The sequence below is a fragment of the Myodes glareolus genome, chromosome 5 (genome assembly GCF_982192425.1).
Source record: "Myodes glareolus chromosome 5, mMyoGla1.1, whole genome shotgun sequence".
In the NCBI taxonomy this organism is placed as follows: domain Eukaryota; kingdom Metazoa; phylum Chordata; class Mammalia; order Rodentia; family Cricetidae; genus Myodes; species Myodes glareolus.
Window position 1 is genome coordinate 72190144 of NC_142030.1, and position 21098 is coordinate 72211241.

Sequence of the window (21098 nt, forward strand, 5' to 3'; positions counted from 1 at the left end):
CTCCTCTTCAGTGGGTAGTTAGTCTCATCTGCTGGGTGGTCTGTCCTGGGTGGCTTTGAAGTTCCTGAAATCTAAGGTGGCTCGGGGAAAGGGTAAGGACAATGACAGCCCTGTGCCCTCAGCCAAAGTAAAGGCTGTAGACATAAAATGCAGGCAAATGTTGAGCTTTCATCTCTTAACTCCACCTTGAGCCAAGGGAGGAATCGATACTTTTTAGCAAAAACATCTAGGAAAAAGGCTTTGTATCTAGAAAAATAAGCTTCAAGTTTCTTCTTATTTTGGAGTTTATTGAAATGGCCAGTGAGAAAGAAAAACGCTAGATAAGCAAAAAGATCTGTGAGGGGAGAGCAGCTCGGAGGAGGTGCGGAGGGCGTCGGCCTTGGGCTCTCAGAGTGCGACGATGTCGCGAGAGGCTGCGAAGGGGCCTTTGTAGAGAAGGCAGGAGCCTGACAGCTTCCGTCCAGGCCAGCAGCGGTGACAGCCATCCGGAGTCATGAGCTACAAGGGCGAGCAGAACTACAGCGAGCGGGAATCCCGTTCTGCTTCCAGAAGTGGAAGTGCTCACGGATCGGGGAAATCTTCACGGCACACCCCTGCAAGGTCTCGCTCCAAGGAAGATACGAGGCGTTCTAGATCAAAGTCACGGTCCAGATCTGAAACTAGGTCTAGATCCAGAAGAAGTTCTAGAAGGCATTACACAAGGTCACGATCACGATCCCGCTCCCATAGACGATCTCGCAGCAGGTCTTACAGCCGAGATTATCGCAGGCGCAGCAGGTTTTACAGCCGAGATTATCGCAGGCGGCACAGCCACAGCCATTCTCCCATGTCCACTCGAAGACGTCATGTTGGGAATCGGGCAAATCCTGACCCCAACTGTTGTCTTGGGGTGTTCGGGTTGAGCCTGTACACCACAGAAAGAGACCTAAGAGAAGTGTTCTCTAAATATGGCTGCATTGCTGATGTGTCTTTTGTGTATGACCAGCAGTCTAGACGCTCAAGAGGATTTGCCTTTGTATATTTTGAAAATGTAGATGATGCCAAGGAAGCTAAAGAACGTGCCAATGGAATGGAGCTTGATGGACGTCGAATTAGGGTCGATTTCTCTATAACAAAAAGGTCCCATACCCCAACACCAGGAATTTACATGGGGAGACCTACTTATGGCAGCTCACGCCGCCGTGATTATTATGACAGAGGATATGATCGGGGTTATGATGACCGGGACTATTACAGCAGGTCGTACAGAGGAGGTGGTGGAGGAGGAGGCGGATGGAGAGCTGCTCAAAACAGGGATCAAATTTACAGAAGGCGGTCACCCTCTCCTTAACTACAGCCGTGGAGGATACAGGTCACGTTCCAGATTGCGATCATACTCACCTCGTCGCTATTAAAGCATGAAGTTGTAGACTTTCTGAAACCTGCCATAGAGCTGAGATATTGTTTGTGGACAATATTTTCTGTTGTCTCCGGTTTAAAAAGTGAACAGTGCCTAGTGAAGTTAGGTGACTTTTACATCTTTTATGATGACTACTTTTGGTGGAGTTGAAATGATGTTTTCATTCTGCATTTGTGTAGTTGAGTGCTTTGTTCAAAGTTAAGTGTTTTCAGAAAAGTGTGTTTTGCATGTATATTTTTACAGTCCAAATTTTGACTGCTGAGAAGTTTCAATTGTACAAAAGTTAATTTAAAAGGTTTTTCTACTGAATCCAGGGTATTCTGAAGATTGAAGCCTGTATGTAAAATGCTACCAAATGGCAAAAAGCAACAATAAACAAGTTTGATTTTTTTTTACTTTTCTTTCTAAATATCAATGCTTAACCATTCTTAAGTTTCCAGTAAAATATTTTAAAATAAAAATAAAAAAAGATCTGTGAATAATGGGTCTAAGAAACACAGCATTGGAAGCAACGTTTTGATAATTGCATAGATGAAAATGACTAAAGAGGTTGGGAGTTGTCTTGGGAAGGGTATCCTGAATTGTAGAATGATTTTTGGATAGATATAACTAGGATTTTATGCCTTCACCCTAGCTCCTGAAGATGCTGAATTGTCATAGTGTAGATCCAACTGTGGGTTGCTGTAACATGAGGGGCCGGCTTGTTGGGGTTTCTGTCCTGCCCGGTACCCCACAGCTGGCAAGTCCCAGAGAAAATCAATCACACAGAGATCTCTATAAGTTATAAAGCTGATTGACCCATTAGCTCAGGCTTCTTGTTAACTCTTACAGCTTATATTAACCCATTATTCTGATCTAAGTTAGCCACGTGGCTTGGTACCTTTTTCAGCTGTCAGCTTACATGTTGCCTCTTCGGTGGTCTGCGCAGGAGTGCCAGAGGGAGCTTCCTGCAGTCTCTTTGCTCCACCCCTACTTCCTGTCTGACTTTCCCGCCTATACTGCCTGCCTGGCCAATCAGCGTTTTATTAAAATATGATTGACAGAATACAGACAATTCTCCCACACCAGGTTGCTATGCAGTGTTGAAACAACAGTGAGAGCCATTCATTTCCAGGTGGACGTATTTCTGCAAATTGAAATGAATTACAGTGGGTTCTACATAGCTAAAACTTGTTAATGGTTTATGATGATGGTATTGAACAAGAATTTGTAATCGGGTTTTAGATTTTTTTCTAATGTAGTCTTTGAGTTTATTTTACCTGACATAATGAAAGTTTAATTTACCAAAAATATTTCTTTTCTTGAAATCTCTTGTCAAATAATCGCTTCTCTTGGGCAATCATCAAACCCTGCGTAGGTAATGTAAATGAAATATTTTCAGTTTGGAGAAAATCTCTCATTGATTCTCTATATTCTACTGACAATGTGTTTTAGTTTAAATTTGAATCTTTTTGCTTAAGGGACGGTTTATGATCAAATTCAAGATCTGAGGGTTTGTCTGGTTTCCAGGATTTAGCTGCTAAGTGTGAGTGTTTTGAGAATCTTCCTCTGAGCCTATAGAGGTCTACTATGCAGGACCAGAGGTTGCTCCTTGTTCGTGACTGACAAGTGAGGATGCTAATTTGTTCTTTGCAGTAAGCTGCTGAGCACCTCTTGGTGCTTTCACACTAGGAGTGAAAAGTGAACGCTGTCGTTCCCTTAATCCAGCATAATTGAAGAGGGATGGCTTTATGTATTTCTTCAAGGATCTTCGTTTCTGTCATAAGCCAAAATTTGGTTCTGTTCCCCTTGGTTTGACTCACTGAGTTTGGAACCCCAGTGTGAGACACTAGACTTAGTTGATGCTCTTCTGATAATGCTAATGCTAATGATAAGGCTGGTAAATTTGCAAGATGATTGTATATTTAGAAATTATTCGCTCGAGCTGCCCATTGTCGTATAGAACCTCAAAGGACATAGGTTTGTTTTGTAATTTACTCCTCTCTTCCTGTAGGTTCTGCGATGACTGTGTCATTGGGCAGTTTTTAGATTTCCACTCAGTTTATTTATGTCACCCACATTTGAGCATCATTCCTGTGAGATAAAGCAAAGCTTTACTAAGGAAGTAACCAGGCCAGGTCATTGCTTTGCAGTGGACTGCAGGCCTGCAATGAGGCTTCTTGTGTGAGGAATGCGTACTCGAAGGTGTATTGTAGGAACTCAGATCTGGATCATATTTCGGTGCTTAGATGCTCTGACACGAGGTAAGCATCCCTTCGGAGGAGCCTGAGTCAAATAAACTATGCCTAGGCACTTACTAAATGTTATTTGCTTAGCACGCGCGCGCGTTTGTGTGTGTGTGTGTGTGTGTGTGTGTGCGCGCGCGCATGTGCGCACACCGGAGATCAACCTCAAGTGCTCTTCCTCAGGCACTACCAACTTTGATTTTGAGACAGGGTCTCTCATTGGACTAGGACTCCTTCAGTAGGGTAGATTGGCCAGCAAGTGAAGACTAGAGATCTTCTGTCTCTCGCTCCTCGGCACCAGGTTACAAGTAGACAGCACCATGCCTGACTTTTTTTTTTTTCCTTTCTTTTAATCAAGTGTTCTGTGGACTTGAGCTAAGATCATCAAACTTGTAAAGCAAACACTTTATCAACTGGGTGACTGCTCTAGCCCTATTTAGTTGTTTCTTTTACAAAAAAAAATCACAATAATAAAGACAAAACCCAAAAATTCCGTATGGTATCAGTCATGTGGAAGCAGAAGAACATTCGTGTCTAGAAATGCATGGGGTAAGGCCTTCCTAGGACATTAACGATAGTCTACAAAGAAATGCATGGGGTAAGGCCTCCCTAGGACATTGAAGATAGTCTACAAAGTTTGCCCCAAATTACCCTGCAGCCACTTGAAAGGTAGATGCACAGTTGGTTACAAAACTCAGTTATAAGGTAAAAATATATCATTGTTCTGGACAAATGTGGCTATTTCTGTTACTATACAGGGAGAAGCTCTCCTTTTGAAGGGACTTGAGCACTGACAGTCTAACTTCACCTGAGAAAAGCCCTGGTGTGTTCTCCATGTTGTCTAAAAATAATTCTGTTGGTGAATGTGAGCAGAAACTTCATAGGACACCACTTTTATACACCGTGAGGAGTTAAAACTCAGGGTGGGCTCAGCACAGGGTTGCACAAGCAAGTGGAAGGAGTCTAGTCTCCGTAGTCCTCCTGACACCTGCTGGGTAGAGCTGTGTTGCTGATCTGAGACTGAAGTGGACACCGTGAGCAGATTATGAATTCTTCAATCAAGGGAGTGATTGAGGCTTCCGTATGCCATAGTATATGGGCAGTGCCAAAAATATGTGAGAGAAATTCTTAAATTGCTAGTTTCCAGGGTTGGGGGTATAGCTTGGTAGAATAACACTTGCCCAAAATTTGGCACCCCGTACTCAATCCTCAGCATAGTGAATTTTCCTAGCACCAAAGAATGGAAAAATCTAATATCTCCCATCCAACTTCAGAGGTAAAACTTTTCTTCAAATCCCCATGAAGATTCCAGTTTATTTGTAGTCAATACTAACATTCATTTGAATGAAATCTGACAGTGTTAAGGATGCCTGGGAACAAGGGAGTGTGGAGTTGCTTTGGATTAGCGTTGTTGGCCTGTGAGGACATGCGAATAATGTCAGAGTTGGTTATATTAGGTTTATTCATGCATACGAAGTCTGAAGAATATTTCCTTCCTTTATTGGTTGCTCTAGAGCTTGTACTGAATCTCTGCAGTAGCTATGTCAAGTCTAACCATACCAGGTGAGCCTTTCTAAAGAGCACCCAGAAGGCTGAGGCATTGGATGCAAGGACACACACACACACACACACACACACACACACACAGAGTTCACTGTCATAGAAAATGAAGTAACAGCACCCTTCATCTTTGCTCTTATTCCCAGAACTACAGGAAAAGATGTCTCTCCCATTGAAAATATGGCTGTCTGTGACCAGGTGATCTTCAGGCCTACTTTTCTTACTTTTATTTTGTGAATAAAGAAAGTCAAAGGGAAGGCTGGGTGTCCTGGTTTGCTTTCTGTTGCTGTGAGTAAGACCATGACCAAAAGCAACCTGGGGAAGAAAAGGTTCAACTTATATTTATATTCTGTTACTGAGGGAAGTCAGGACCAGAACCAGAAGCCAAGAGCTGATGAGAGGTCGTGGAAGAGTGCTGCTTACTGGCTGGCTCTCCATAACTTGCTCAGTCCGCTTTCTTATAGAACCCATGACCACCTGCCCTGGGGTGACACTGTCCACTGAGCTGAACCTTCCCACATCAATCATTAATCAAGAAAATGCCTTCCAGACTTGCCTACAAGCCAGTAATCATGGAAACATTTTCTTAGTTAAGATGATTCCCTCGAGTAGAAAAAGGCAAGCTCTCCTGAGTAAATTGGGACCATGGGGACCATGGGAGAGGATTGAAAGGGAGGGGGAAGGAAGGGAGGGGAGCAGAGAAAAATGTATATCTCAATAAAATCAATAAAAAAAATTAAAGATAATTCCCTCTTCCCAGATATGTATAGGTTTGTGCTAAGTTGATAGAAACCAACCAGCATAAAGGGGACAAAGATGTGTCAGATCCAGAGAGGCAGAGCAAGGAGGAAAGTCCTTCTGACAGCTTCTCTGTGCACACTGCAGGTATTTCTACTTCAGTCCAGTGAATCCCAGGTACCGTCATGCACTTTCCTGTGTGATTTGTTATAACAATGCTGACAGACCTACAGAGGGCTTTTGTAGTAGAAACATGAATTATAGAGAGTCTCTTCTCACCCTATAAAGCCCAACACTGGACCAGAAGTTAATGGTTGCTCATTGAATTAATTTGGTTAGACAATAGGAAATAGGCTTTGGGTTGTAAATATCACATTGATCTTCCTATGGGAATCACTGTTTGGTCCACAGCTGTCCCTGTAAACCTAAACCAAGTGGAGAAGGCCTCTTGGTCTTGGTGGTGGTGGTGAGATGTTTTAGAAATGCAAATCAAAAGCCTAACCATTCTATCAATTGGCAATACCTGTTTCAACCTCACGTTCAATTTCATCTTCTCAAATAGTTTTATGTAGCATCTGTAGATCAATTCTGCTTTTGGTTGACATTGTCCTTTTGTTAAAATCTTGGCGTGCCATTTGTAAGTTTTATGCTCTAGGAACCAAAATGGATATTTCTGATTATGGTTTATTGATCATCTTGCCTTCTATAAGATCTTGGCCAGGTGGTGGTGATGCATGCTTTTAATCTCAGTCCTCAGGAGGCAGAGACAGGCAGATCTCTGTGAGTTCAAGGCCAGCTTGGTCTACAAGATCTAGTTCCAGGACAGGCTCCAAAGCTACAGAGAAAACCCTGTCTCGAAAAGCAAAACAAAACAAAAAATAGATCTTTTCCCCCAAATCAAGACATTCTCTCCCAGAGGGATGAGAGATTCAGAAGGCTGAGGAGGCTGAGGAGGCTTGCGAGGCTGGGGAAGATTAGAAAGAAAGCTGTGATTCACAGGGAGTCATCCATGCAGCTGCGTGAAGCAAGGCTGGGGTGTTGCCGTGCATCCTTCATGAGTCTTCACCCATCTTGGGGTGGGTCCTTTGTCACCCACACACCTGTAAGTAACCCCTTTCCCATCCTCCTGTAAATAACCTCAGTAAACTCTGTGGTTCATCAACCTGGACTTGGGTAGAATCATTTGTTTGGGATGAAGAGACACTTGTTCACATCATCCCAGGAGAGATCATTAAAAGACCTTTCTTTCCCATTGTTTCATTTTTCGGCCCTTGAACATCACTTCTGTTAGCTCAGAGGTGCATTTGATGAAGATCAATATAACTTGAGCAGCATGGCCTTGAGAACTGCAGTGTTTCTCCTCACAGCCCAGAGCCTTGCTGTGGATTAGAAGTTAATTATGAACTTGGCCACACGAGTGATTTTGTTTGTTTGTTTGTTTATATTCTTGGAAGAATCATTTACAGATAGTGGGGTTTGCCTATCCATGGTTCCCACTGGGCATGACAGTTCTAGTTTCTGGAACTTGGGCCAAGCATGGGTTACTGGACTAGAGATGGACATGGGTCAGCAAGGGGGCTTTATGTGTTTAAGCACGCTCGGTCGCAGGCAGGAGGCAAGGGCCTTGACTGCTGGCTTTGCTATTAGTAGTACGATTTAGCCTCTTCTACTCTTTAGGCCTAATGACTAGAACAGATTCAGACTTCAGAGCACATGCCTGTCTCTTAAGAAGCTCCCTGACGTGACAGTCCGACAGCTTTACCAGCTGATGATCCTCTGTTGCAGGAGTCCTGGGTTGGAAATCAGCAACGTGCCCATTTTGCGTGTTCTGTTCTGGTAGAGCTTGGACTGTGGCCCACGTGGTCACAAATACATGTCGTGAGCCAGCACTTTCCTAACTGGGAGGCGGCCCGCTAATGCTCTGGAGTTTCCTTTAGTAGAAATTGGGAAGCCATTTAATGTTGAACAAGAGAAGAGAAAGTACCAGAAGCATCAAGGAGTGAAGAGTAGCCAAGTTAGAAAGGTGCCGTCCGTGTTTTTAGGTGCTTGTTACGCTCACATGTGCTGGCTGGAAAACACCATTCTGCCTCCTCACTGCCAGTCAACCTGAACAGATAGAGCGCCAGGAGCTCATCTTTCTCTTGAAGCCCTGGTTCTTTGAGGAGGGTAGGCTTGAGTGGCACAGGGGTTTTGATGCTGATGGCGCAACCTGAGCTGTCAGAGGATAAGTGTGTTGATTTCACAATCGTAAGGGCGAGGTCGTTCTCTCTATTATGATATAGAGTAAGAAGACCATTCTTAAGTCCATTACTCAGGAACGCACATTAAAATCTATCCCTGCATGGTTTTCTTCATTCATTACTGCAGTCCAAAGAGATTAAGTGGGAAATTCCACAAATAAAGAAGCTGTAATTTTAAAGTCGATGCCATTCTGAGTAGTGTACTGAAGTCGTGTGCCATCTTGCTCCATTCCCCTGGAATGTGAACGGACTGTTTGTCCCGTATATCCGTCTGCTGTGCTCACTGGTAATCCTTGAGTATCCTTGCCAGTTGTCAGATCAAGGGTGTGGGTTAGAGCATACTGTTGAAAACACTTTGTTGTAGATATTACCCTTTGGAAAAAGAAGCCATGGTTTCATACAGGGTTCATACACTATGATTTGGATGTAGTTTCCCTCCCAAAAGTTAACATGTTAAAAGCGTGCTCACCACTGTAGCGGTGCTGAAGTGATGGAAGTTTTAAGAGGTAGGCCTGGTGAAGGCTAGTGAGGGTTTGAGGGCCGTGTCCTCAGAGATAGATGGTGGATGCATGTGAGTTTCTTTTTTCTCAGGAGCCTGTTGTTTTGAAGTGATGCTGTTGAGGTAGGAGAGAAGCTTAGCGGTGAGGAGCACGTGCTGCTCTTGCGGGAATCTGGGTTCAGTTCTCAGCACCCACATGGTGGCTCACAACCTTCTGTAACTCCAGTTCCAGGAGACCTGACACCTTCTTTTGGGCTCCAGAGACACAAGACACAAAAGTGGTACCCGTGTATTCATGGAGACAAAACACTCATCCAGAAAAATAAAATAAATAAATATGAAAAATTAACATGCTTGGATTCTTGTCTTATTGTAATGCAGTTGGATAGGGTTGGGGACTTGCCAGGATCCTAGCTTATGCCCTTAGATTTCCAGCCCTATGAGCTAAATAAAAATCTCAATAAAGTATCCAGCTTCTAGGGTTTTGCTGCAGCAACAGAAGATGGGCTAGTATAAGTAGTTCAGTGATCCACTGGTATGTCTGCTGAAGACAGGGGTGACTGTAACAGGAATCCCAGTTTCTCTTTTACTTATTTAAAATATATCCCGGACCAGAACTATTGCCAGGGAGAAACTAAATCTTCACAGAAACAAAATAATTTTCCTAAAGACACTGTCACTTGAAAAGCGTCTAGATAGCGACCCCCTGTGAACTAATAGATTCCTTCCTTGCTGGTGTTTGCTCAATAAACATTTTTGGGTGAGGGCTCTCTCACATCACTTAGATACTTAAGTAAGACTTATTTATTCAAGCATCTTTGAAAATTCTTTGAAGAATCATATTTTAATGTTTTGTTTCCACCAAGCAGGTGATGAGAACAGTACGAAAAGAATGAAGTTTGTGGAAATTAGCTGAATTGCTAGATTAGGAGAAAACTGGCTGACGTCATTGATTCAGCTTTATTCGTTCTTGATCTATAAGTATATCTCAGTGGAAAATATCTTCGTAGTGCCTTTGGCGATTTTGTAATAATTCCAAAGTAGGGCCTTGTCGTTGTGTAAAAACAAACCAAACCCAAGCACATCCATCACCCTGTATATGTGGAACTCCTCTTTAGAATTTCCCTTCAAAGTAAGATTATGATCCACAGGAGAAAACCTGTTTCATAGCTTCAGGGTTACACCTCATCTTTATGAAATACAGCATTACTCAATGTGATTACCTACCCCGTTTGGCAAGCTTGGCTGTGCATGCCTGCTGGTTGCTCCTCTGTGTTCAGTCCTTCAGAGGTTGACAGTTTGCAGCCTCTGGGCTGTTGGGTGTCATGGGAGCCCAGAAGGCACCCTAGCAGGGAGGTTTAGTACATCAGAGCAGTCTCCCTGGGCTTCTGGAAGAAGTGCTTACTTCCAAAGATGACCATGAAGAAAGGCCAGCACACCGAAATGGAAAAATTTTGAAACACTCAGTGTAAAGCAAAAATGATTCACTCCTACATCCATGATTTGATTAGTGGTTGTTGATGAAATGCCTGGAAGCTAAGGGGCTAGAGTTTGACCAGACAAGCTCTAAGAGAGAGCTGGGTGACCTCTATGATCCCATCATACACACACACACACACACACACACACACACACACACTCATGCACACGTTCATGTGCCTCTGCTTGCACTTGTGTGTGTAATCCAGTTGATTTATGCTCTGCCCTCAGTGTCTTGGGCTCAGCAGTGCATGAAGGAAGGGTGACTGCCTGGGCAAGGCAGGGCATGCTACGTGAGGTGGATTACTGTCACAGCACTCCAAAGTGAAGAGAAAAGCTGCATATAAAGAATATGGCCTTTGCTGCCATCAGGAAAAAAACAGTCAAAATATAGAGCTGCTTCCATAGCAACAATGCTATTTTTTAAGTATAGTTAGATCCTAAGTACGCCCTTCCCCCAAAGACATTCGTGTGTCAGGACAACTCTGACAGTGGTTGCAGTTAGAGAAGGCTTTTAATTAATCTTTTTTTCCCCCTAAGGACAGCCTGTTTATTTGGTATTAAAATTGTTACAAATTATAGATCTCAAAAATTAAGACTAGGATTGTTACGTGATTAAAACCATTTAGTAGGGATTTAAAATGGGGGGGGGCGTTAATGGTTACCAGAAAAAGAATTTTGGTCATTTATGTGTTATCTAATTTTAGATCTTTAAGCTCAAAATAGAGAATCAGTATGCAAGAGGGAAACTTGAGTTAGCCATGTATGAGATATTTCATCAAAACCAGATAATTTCTGATGCTGAAGTATTACTTCTCTTTTAACCTCTGCACCTAGTTTGTGAGATGGCCACCATCTGTCTGGAAAGAGTAAAAACATATATTTCCTTACATTGTGCCTGGGATAGAAACCATGGTGAATTTTGGTGAAAAGATGAAGTAACCCATGGAAGAAGGCCAGACCTGGCAGGTGACGAAGCTTAGTCCTATTTCTTATGTAGGGACTGGCCTCCCCTCCTTGGTCTCCACTGTCTTTGGTTCAAGAGTTAAGTGAGGTGGCACCAGACGCCTCGGGCAGGGTGTTGGCAGCTCTGTCTTCACTCCTAGCCTGTTCTAAGTCAAACAAGTGACTGACTGACTTGGATCCTCCCTCTCCCTGAAGAGTGGTCGGCCCTGCTGGTTGTTCTTGCACATAGTCTCTGTCTCCTTTGTGTCTAGATGTTGACCAAGCCCTTGACCTTCCACGGTGGTGATTCACAGATGTGAACTTCCAGTAGAGTCATAACTTTACTGGACCTCCTGGACCCAGCTGTCCTAGTTGAATTAGGTTTTGCTTTGCTAGTCTTGTGAACTGGCTGTCAGACTTCCTAATGCCAGAAGCTATGGCCAGGAAATAGCTGGCTTACTGAATACCGTTTTTTCTCTTGATACATTGATAGGCTTTTGTTATTGAATGTCAAGATCTGCAGGGACTACATTAGCTGGGGCAGCATGATGCCAGTTTGCAAAGACTAGTAAAGAAGTTAGGGGTTGTCCTGGCCACAGAAAGCCTTTAGGGAGACCAGGGCTGCCTTCAGTAGTCTGGACCATCTATGTTCTGTTGTTGGTTTGTCTGTCAGAGTATCAGTATGATTTTACAAGATGGTCAGATATTTACAAGATGGTCATATATTTTACTATAGAAGTATAGCTTTAGTCAGGTATAGTGCAGTCCTATGATTCCAGCACCATGGAAACTCAGTCAAGGGGATTACAAGTTTACGGCTAGCCTGGGCTATGTAGTGTGAACTTGTCTCATCAAACATCAAGAAGAGTATGGTTTCTCTTACAGTATTCTCTCTGTTCTCTTCTTTGAGTCCTGCTTTTCTATCTATCACTAAATGCACCCCAGAGCCCTTTAAAAACATAACTATAGCTCTTACTGTTTGGCGCTGTTGAAGATGTGAGTCAATATTGTCAAGAAACAAAGTGGGGCTCAGCCCTGGGTCTGCGGGGAGCTCCCTGGGCATTTTCAGTGGTGTGTTCTTAGATTATGTCGTCTGTGTAGTCTTTCTGAGCCCAGTTTACTCCTGTGCCAAACGACGACAATAATGTGTTGTTCATTGGCTTTGGTGAAGATGAAATGAAACGTAACACACCATGCCTGGTGCATGGTAAACATTCACTAAATGATGACAGCCACACGCTTTTATACTTTAGTATCTTTGTTCATTTTTTTCCCTTGCTGTGACAAAGTAGCCAGGGCAGAGTGATTTAAAAACCAAAGGTTTATTTAGCTCATGGTTCTCATGGCTGGAAAGTCTAAGCAGTGTGGCGCTGGAGTCTTTTGAGGATATGCACCAGATGGTAACAAGCATGCAGGAGCATGTTCGAGTGTGATGAGTAGGTACACATGGAAGAGGCCGAGTGGTTAGGTAATCTCGCTTTAAATTCATCTGCTCCTGAGTGGCCAGTCCAGCCCCAAGGCAGCCAGGACTCCCCAGGAAGAACAGCACTGGACACTTCTCAGAGTCCCCATCTCCCAATACTGTTGCATTGTGGCCCGGGCATCCATCCTGAGAATCTTTAGGGAGCGTCGGATTCCCAGCCATAGCGCTTATTACAACTCAGTTTCTTGAGTTGGATTCTGTGGTGGATATCTACTCACCAGTTTACCATGCAGGGAGTCATCAGTACCTCATAGAATCAGAGGAAGTGAGGCAAGCAGAGGCCATTGTCACCCACCCCACAAATATTCACTAAAGAGCCATACTATCCCTAGCACTCGAGTCCACTGGGTGGACAACCTAGACAAATTCCGGCCTTCACTAAGTATGTCCTCTGCCTAACTGGGGAAAGCAGGCAATAAATATAGTAAATTAAGGAATTATGTCATTTTTGAAAGCATTAATACCAAAGGGAGAGAAAAGGGGGAAAGAAAAGAAGAGTTAAAGGACATATTGATTTAAAGGGGTCTAGTGGGGAGGGAGGCATTTAATGGAAGATTTCAGGTGAAGGTAGCCATATAGTGTGTGGGAGCATTCAAGGCAAGGCAGCCTAGGCATCTAGCCCAGCTTGACCAGAGAGAGGGATACAAGGGAGAGAGGGAGAAACAGGTCCAGGGGATAGACTATAGAGGGGCCCAGGGCTCCGATGTTTGCTCTCAGAGGAAGGGGAAGGGCTGCCTGTAGAATGTGACATGATCAGATACACCCCCTCCCATCTGGGTCCACCCGGTTTTTCTGTCTCTCATTAGAAAACAAACAGGTGTCTAAGAGATGATAATAAGATAAAGCAAAAACTTAACATCAGAACACGACCCCCACCAAAAAGGAAAAAAAGTAAAGAAATAAAAGAAAGAAAAGGCACAAGAAACATAGTTGCAGAGCCCTACTCCTTTGCACTCTGAGAAATCCCATAAATAATCCAAATCGAAAGCCTGTGTGTGTGTGTGTGTGTGTGTGTATGTGTGTTAAAATAAAAATAAGATTAAAAAAAACAAGGCCTGATGTGACATTATAACATTATGAGACAAGGGACTTCCAGAGATGCCCTTGTGTTCATTTCCTGTTGACCGTCTAGCGCTGATCATGTAGCCTACCCTTAAGAGTAATTTGTTTGCCCACTGAGACTCCCTTGGAGAAAACTAAATTTTTATTTGCAAGTGTGTATTGACTGGGGACAGCTTCTGGGTGGGGGTGGGGGTTGTGTCCTCTTCTCCTTTCGGCTCTAGGACTCCATCTGGTGCAGACCCATGCAGGTCCTGTACGTGCTGACACAGTCTCTGCGCGTTCCTGTGTGTGTTGATCGAGTTCATTTAGATGGCCTTCATTCCTTGGTGCTCGCCATCCTCTCTGACTATTACACTCTGCCTCCTTTGCTCTGGGGTTCCCTGAGCCTTGGGGGGCAGGGGGTTTGATGGAAACATCCCTTTTAGGCCTGAATGTTCCACTCTATGCATAATGTCTGACTGTGGTCTCTGTGTTTGTTCCCATCTGCTGCAGGAGGAAGCTTCTCTGATGATGACTGAGAAAGACACTGATCTATAAAGTATAACAGAATGTCATTAGGAGTCATTCTATTGCTACTTAATTTTTTTTTCCTTAGAACAGTAGTATTTGGTTTCCTCCCTAGGTCTCTAGATATCTAGTCTCAGATTCTTAGTCACCCAGGCTGTGTCGGATATGGGTTCCATCTTGTGGAGTGGGCCTTACATCAAATCAGGTACTGGTTGGTTACTCCCACAGATTTTGTGCCACCAGTGCCCTAGCATATCTTTCAGGCAAGACACCATGGTAGGATAGAGAGTTTGTGGCTGGGTTGGTGTTTCTGTTTCTCCTTTGGTAGTATCCAGAGTACCTTTCTGTAGCAAAGACACTGGTGTGCAGGGGTGAAGGCTCTGTGCAGGCTCCAGCTTGACTTCTCCATGGTCGGTGAGTTGTGGAGGTGCCATCTTAAGCAATGGGGCCTCGCTCTCAGTTTGTGGAGAGCAACTTCTAGTCTTGGCAAAAGTCTGGGTTGTTTGGGACCCCTTGACCAAGAACTCAATTAATTGTAACCCAGTTCTGATACTGGAAGCTTCATTTGGTGACAAGAGAAGTTCAGGTGGGGCTCTGTCGTCCCCGTTATTTGGCCATTTCATTTAGATCTTCTTACATGAATATTTTAGGAAGCTTCTACTGTGTTAAGTTTCTGTACTACCCCTCAAAGAGCCTTAATTTTAGCTGTCTCTCCCTTGTTCCCTTCTTTGCTTCCCTTCTTCGCTTAATCCTCATGCCCCAGCCCCTCCATCCATTTGTAACTTTCTAATCTATTTCCCTTTTCTAAGAAGATCTATCAGTTGACACCCCCCCCCTCTATACTCAACCTCTGTGGTTTTATAGGTGGTAGCTTGGTTATCATTGACTTAACATTTAATATCCACATAAGTGAGTGCATACCGTATTTGTCTTTTTGGGGTCACCTTACTCAGGCTGAATTTTTCTAGTTCCATACATTTTCCTGTGAATTTCATGATTTTATTTTTAACAACTGAGTAATATTCCATTGAGTAAATGTACCACATTTTCTTTATCTGTTGAGGGACATCTGGTTTGTTTACAGTTTCTGGCTTTTGTGAATACAGCAGCAATGAACATAATTGGTCAAGTGTCTCTGTGGTAGCATGAAGTGTCCTTTGGTTATGTGCCTGAGTGGTATAACTGGTTCTTGACATAGAGCTGGTCCCATATTCCTGAGGCACTGCCACATTGATTTCCATAGTGGCTGCACACTGCTACCAGCAATGGATGAACGTTTCTCTTACTCCACATCCTCACCAGCACGAGCTGTCCTTTTTTTTTTTTTTTAATTTTAGTCATTCTGATGGGTGCAAAATGAAATCTTAAAGTAGATTTGATTTCTATTTCCCTGATGGCTAAGGATGTTGAACATTTCTTTAAGTGTTTCTCAGCCATTTGAAATTCTTCTGTTGAGAATTCTCTGCTTAGATCTGTACCCCAGTTTTCAACTGGGGTACTTGTTTTCTCAGTATCTAGTTTCTTGAGTTCTTTATATATTTGGATATTAGTCCTCTATCGGATGTGGAGTTGGTAAAAATCTTTTCCCATTCTGTAGGCTGCTGCTTTGTCTGAATGCTGGTGTCTTTTGTTATACAGAAGCTTCTTAGTTTCATGAGGTCTCATTTATTAATTGTTGATCTTAGCGCCTGGGCTAGCTATGTTCTGTTCAGAAGGTCTTTTCCTGTGCCAATGAGTTCTAGACTATTCTCCACTTTCTCTTCTGTCAAGGTTAATGTATCTGGTTTTATGTTGAGGGCTTTGATCCATTTGGAGCTGAGTTTTATGCAGGGAGATAAGCATTCATCTGTCTGGATTCTTCAACATGCAGCCATCCAGTTTGACTGCAACATTTTTTGAAGATGTTGTCTTTTTCCAGTGTGTATTTCTGGTTTCTCTATCAAAAATCAGATCCATAGGTGTGTATATTTATGTCTGGGTCTTCATTTTGAATACATTGATCCACAAGTTTGTTTTTGTGCCAATAGCTACTGTAGCTCTGTAGTACATTTGGGGGATGGGGATGGCAGTGACCTCAGCATTTCTTATTATTCAGGATCTGACTCCTGCACAGGCTCACTGGCCACATTGGAGTGAGCAGAGGAGAGAGAGGGTGTGGATCGCTAAGGATACCTTTGACCCCCTAAGTTGGAGTCAAGTTTTAAATTGTAGGTCTGCCTACAGACCATTCTCTGTGTTATTCAGAATCGGAGGGATATTGATGAGGTGACAAGGAAGGTGTGTAAGGTGCTTGTCACCAAGCCTGACACCTGCATTTCATCCCTTGTCACCAAGCCTGACACCTGCATTTCATCCCTTGAACTCATGTAGTGGAAGTAGAGAACCTGTTCACAGATTGCCTTTGAACTGTGACAGGTACCACACACACACACACACACACACACACACACACACACACACACACGTAAAAAATGTAATAAACAACAAATGGAAGGGACTCTTGAGGGAAATTGCGAAACTCTCTTTCCCACTCTGAGAGCTGGGATTCAGGCTGTGCAGGAGGGAAATGTGCTGACTTTGTTAATTTCACTAACAATGTATCTTTGGGGATAAAAGCCGAAGCAGTTTTGTAGCCTAAAATTACTCTTGAGTTGTTGGCCTAAATAACTTGGTCTGTGTTTGGGTTATAGATGGATACTTCATGTAGGAAGCAGGAGCTCATTATTTTGGCTGTGAGATATTATTAAGAATTAAATTCTCTAGGTCTGGCCAGCTGCGAAGTTAGCCAGACAGTCATGGGACCACAATGCCAGCTGTGTTAAAATGAGACCTGTGATCATGGATCACTTTTACCTAAAGAAAGATAACATTGTGAAGTCATCTAATTTTAACTGTTAGGAGGAAAAAAACTAGTTTGTCTTGGGTTTGTCTTCCATTAGGCCATTGTTTTTAATTGTTGTCAGGGCTAATCTAGCCCTGAAGCCTTCCCCCACAGTATCTTATTGGCATTGAAATGCACTTGTATTCTTCCTGAGGTTAAATTGGAGTTATAAATTAGCTGGTATGATGCCTCAGTGTTTAAGAGCAGTGTTTAAGAGGATCTGGGTGCGAGTTCTAGCACCCTTGTGGTGATTCCCAGCCATTTGTAGCTCCAGTTCCAGGGGATCTAGGGACTGCTTCTGGCCTTTCCTGGGCAGAGGCATGGACATGGCACATAGACATGCGTGCAGGCAAAACACCTACACACAGTAAAATTTAAAAGCAGGCTACTATTTAAAATAACCCTTTAACACATTAATCTTCAGATGCAATTTTCTAAATATTTTAAAGTAATAATTAAAAGTGAGATCTACAGGAAATAAAGATTAGTCAATATACAGATAACTGAATGGTCCAGAGGAAGAGTGATTATCTAAGTTTTGGATACGTTTGTCTTCGTTTTCGTCGTTTGCTCTTTGCCTCGTGATTGCAGATCTCTCTGTGACTGGGCTAACCATGAGAGTCACACGCTCACCACCGTTAGGTTTATTTTCTGTGCTTTCCCTCTGATATTGGTTACCTTTCTCCTTAAATACATTCATGGGCTGTGTCTGACCAAACCAAAGCTTAACCAGGAGAAAAATAAGATTCCTTCAAACTTGAAACAAAACTGCAATGATGGTTGGTGTGTCCTGACACTAGGAAACCTTTTATACATTTTTGATCATTTCAAACATATAACCATCCAGGTAGTGGTAGTATAGGCTTTTGAACCCAACACTTGGGAGGCAGGGGCAGGCAGATCTCTGTGAGCTTTAGGTCAGTCTGGTCTATAGAGTACGTTCCGGGACAGTTGGGTCTGTACAGAGAGACCCTGTCTTGAAAAAACAAACAACCCCTCCCCAAACATAGACCTGCCCACTTTGCTTTCATTTATTCCACGTTAATGAGGAAATCGAAAAGCATATGGATCAGCTGCCGGTGAACGCGGGCTTGGCAGGGTGGAGTTTCTTTGGGTTATCTGTTCTCTTTTTTTTGTTGTTGTTGTTTTTTGTTTTACTAAGAGCGGCAGTTCTCCATAATAAATCACAGCTCCTTCCCTATTGGTTAGAAATTCAAGATGTCAAGTGGGAAGTACTGTTTGAGGTGGTGCTGCCTGCAGGTTGGAGATGCTTTCTAATTTCAGCCTCGTAGTGGCAATTAGTATAACAAGTATGTCTGAGCTTGAGCCGGTGAGCGCTGTCTGGTGCTTCCTAAAATGAGCTGCTTCATGGGTATAAGACCAGCACCCCAGGAACCCCAGGGAGATCCATTCATACACTATGTAAGTAAATATGTATATGGACCAAAGTGTGTAAAAATGCCAAAAGCTTTAACTACTAAAGAGATGTGCCAGCCAAGCATGTGGGAAGTGGGGGTGGGGGAGTTGGTCTTAGACGTCAGATGGGTTGGTACTGAATGATGGGTAAGATTTTGCGGGTCATGGTTGCTAGCACACGCGTGTCGGTCAGAGCGCAGAATGAGCACCAGTACAGGGACAAGGCAGCATGGGTGCTGATGACTCCCACTGGCAGACTTTCATCTCCCCCTCTTCCCTGTTGACCTTTCATTTGCCTTTCAAAACTTAGTTCAAACCTCACCATATCCTCCCTGAAGAGGACTTATAGTTTGGACATTACATGTTCCCCCAAAGGCTCATTATGGAGGCTTGGTCCCTAGTTGGTGACCCCAGTCATTGTGAGGCAGTTAGGAAGGCTCTAATCCACTGAGTGAGACATAATTTGATGGTATGATATAGGGGGGATGGAGACTTTGAGAGGTGGGGCCTAGTTGTGGGGAGGAGGTCCCTAGGGCATGACCTTGGGGCCTCTTTCACTTAATGGCCACTATGAGGTGAGTAGGTCTTTTCTGCCACACCCTCTGTACCATGGCGATCTGCTTCACCACAAGTTAAAAGCGGCAAAACCAGCCGGCGACAGACTGCAGCCTCTGAGACCATGAGCAAAAGTAGGTTGTTCTCCTCCCTGTCTCTCGCGTTTTCTGCCCCAGTGTTGTAACATGAGGGCCGGTTTGTTGGGGTTTCTGTTCCACCCGGTCCCCCATAGCCAGCAAGCCCCAAAGAAAATCACATACAGAGGACTCCATAAGATTATAAACTGATTGACCCTTAGCTCTGGCTACTTATTAGCTCTTATAACACATATTATCCCATTATCCTTATCTACGTTAGCCACATGGCTCAGTACCTTTTCTAGCTGGGCAGCTCACATGTTGATTCTTCGGTGATCTGGGCAGGACTGGAGGAATGGGCTTCCTCCTTCTTAGCCTTCTCTTGTTCTCATTGCCCTGCCTCTACTTCCTGTCTGGTTGACCCGCCTATACTTCCTGCCTGTCCAATCAGCGTTTTATTAAAATACATGATTGACAGAATACAGATAATTCTCCCACACCACAGTGTTGAAAATCTGAATACAGAGGCTGCTTGAGCTGTGTCTGGATATTGGAATCAGACCCTCACTTGCTGTACTCTTGGTCAAGTTACTCAACACTGCATGGTGGCAGCGGTTGTTGGTCTTCATTGTTGGCTCAGTCTTTCATCTCTGAGCTATCCCTATGAGGCAGGAAATCCTGTCTGTCTCATTTCCCCGACCAAGGAAATGTTGTAAAGAGAGCACACAGGCTGCTTCCCGCCACCCAGCTTCCAGCTGCCTGGCTAGCTTACACCCAAAATAACAACACACAAATTGTATTCATTTAAACATTGCCTGGCCCATTAGTTCTAGCCTCTTATTAGCTAACTCTCACATATTGATTCAACCCATTTCTCATAATCTGTATCGCCACTTGACTGTGATTTACCGGCATGAGTCTAACCAGTGTCAATCTCATAGAGAAGAGCCATGGCATCTGCCTGACTCTGCTTTCTTCCTCCCAGCATTCTGTTCGGTCTACTCCACCTATCTAAATTCTGCCCTATCAAAAAGCCAAGGCAGTTTCTTTATTTGACCAATGAAAGCAACACATAGAAAGAAGATCCTCCTACACCAAGGGAACTGATATGCAGAAAGTAAATTGCGTAAGGGCACACAGCAAGAATGTGGCCGTACTGGGAATTTGTACCTGTTACTTGTACTTCAGAAATGGTGCTCTTTACCGTAGCCAGCCTTGCTGCACCGCCGTGTGTTTATCCACAAAGCTTCATGGCATGATTTCCTGCAGGGCTCAGCATGCGGTGGTTCTCAGAATTGGAAGGCATGGCAGTCATATTTTCCATCCCTTTATTTTGAGAGCTTTTTCTTGTCCATTTTTCTCAGGTGGTATTGGATGCAGATTTCATACGTTAAGCGGGAAGCGTCTTGAAGACAGAGACTCCACATAGCCCGGGTCCCCTAGTAGTGCAGTAAATGCTTGCTGAATGAGTAAGCACATGAATTATTTTGATCCTGTTGTAGGAAATCAGCTCTGTGGAGTGGCTCCTATCTAGGACTTCCAGGCATGCACTGCAGGGTTGTGAAGACAGCCCTTATAACCTATTGCCTTTGTGTCTTATGCACATTAGTTATCCTCCCTTAAGGCTCCACTTCCTTGGTTATGTAATGGGGACAATACGTTTGTTATAAAAACCAAGGGGATAGTGCCTTTCAGGGGCTTGACTGAATGCTGGGCATATCATAAATCAGCAGTTCCCATTATTTTTAGTGAATTATTGCCAAAAGTTAGGTGTTCTGCCTCATGTTAGAGATATCGAGATAAAGGTTGTTTTTTCATTCAGGAACTTCATATATCACAAGACAGAACTATCACCAGATACATAAGTCTGTACAGTAAGGTACAGTAGGCAGAGTTTGGGTAAACTCCTGGAAAAGAGAAGACTTGTCAACGCTTTGGTGGGGAGATGGGTAAGCTGGGTTTTTGACAGATGCACAAACTTCCTAAGACAGAGCAGGAATAGGGTCCTCAAATGCCAGGATGCTGGATTTAA

General features: G+C 43.6%; 2 protein-coding genes across 2 annotated transcripts in view; both read left to right on the plus strand.

Moving 5' to 3' along the window:
• The window catches only part of C5H1orf21 (chromosome 5 C1orf21 homolog), a 197853-nt gene that overhangs the window by 20324 nt on the left and 156431 nt on the right, over positions 1-21098 (plus strand). The window lies entirely within an intron of this gene.
• Positions 415-1789, plus strand: LOC125398344 (transformer-2 protein homolog beta-like). Its single transcript, XM_085688123.2, is given in 3 exon segments — positions 415-744; positions 778-1327; positions 1329-1789. Coding segments are annotated over 3 exon segments (867 nt in total). The 5' UTR covers positions 415-493; the 3' UTR covers positions 1395-1789.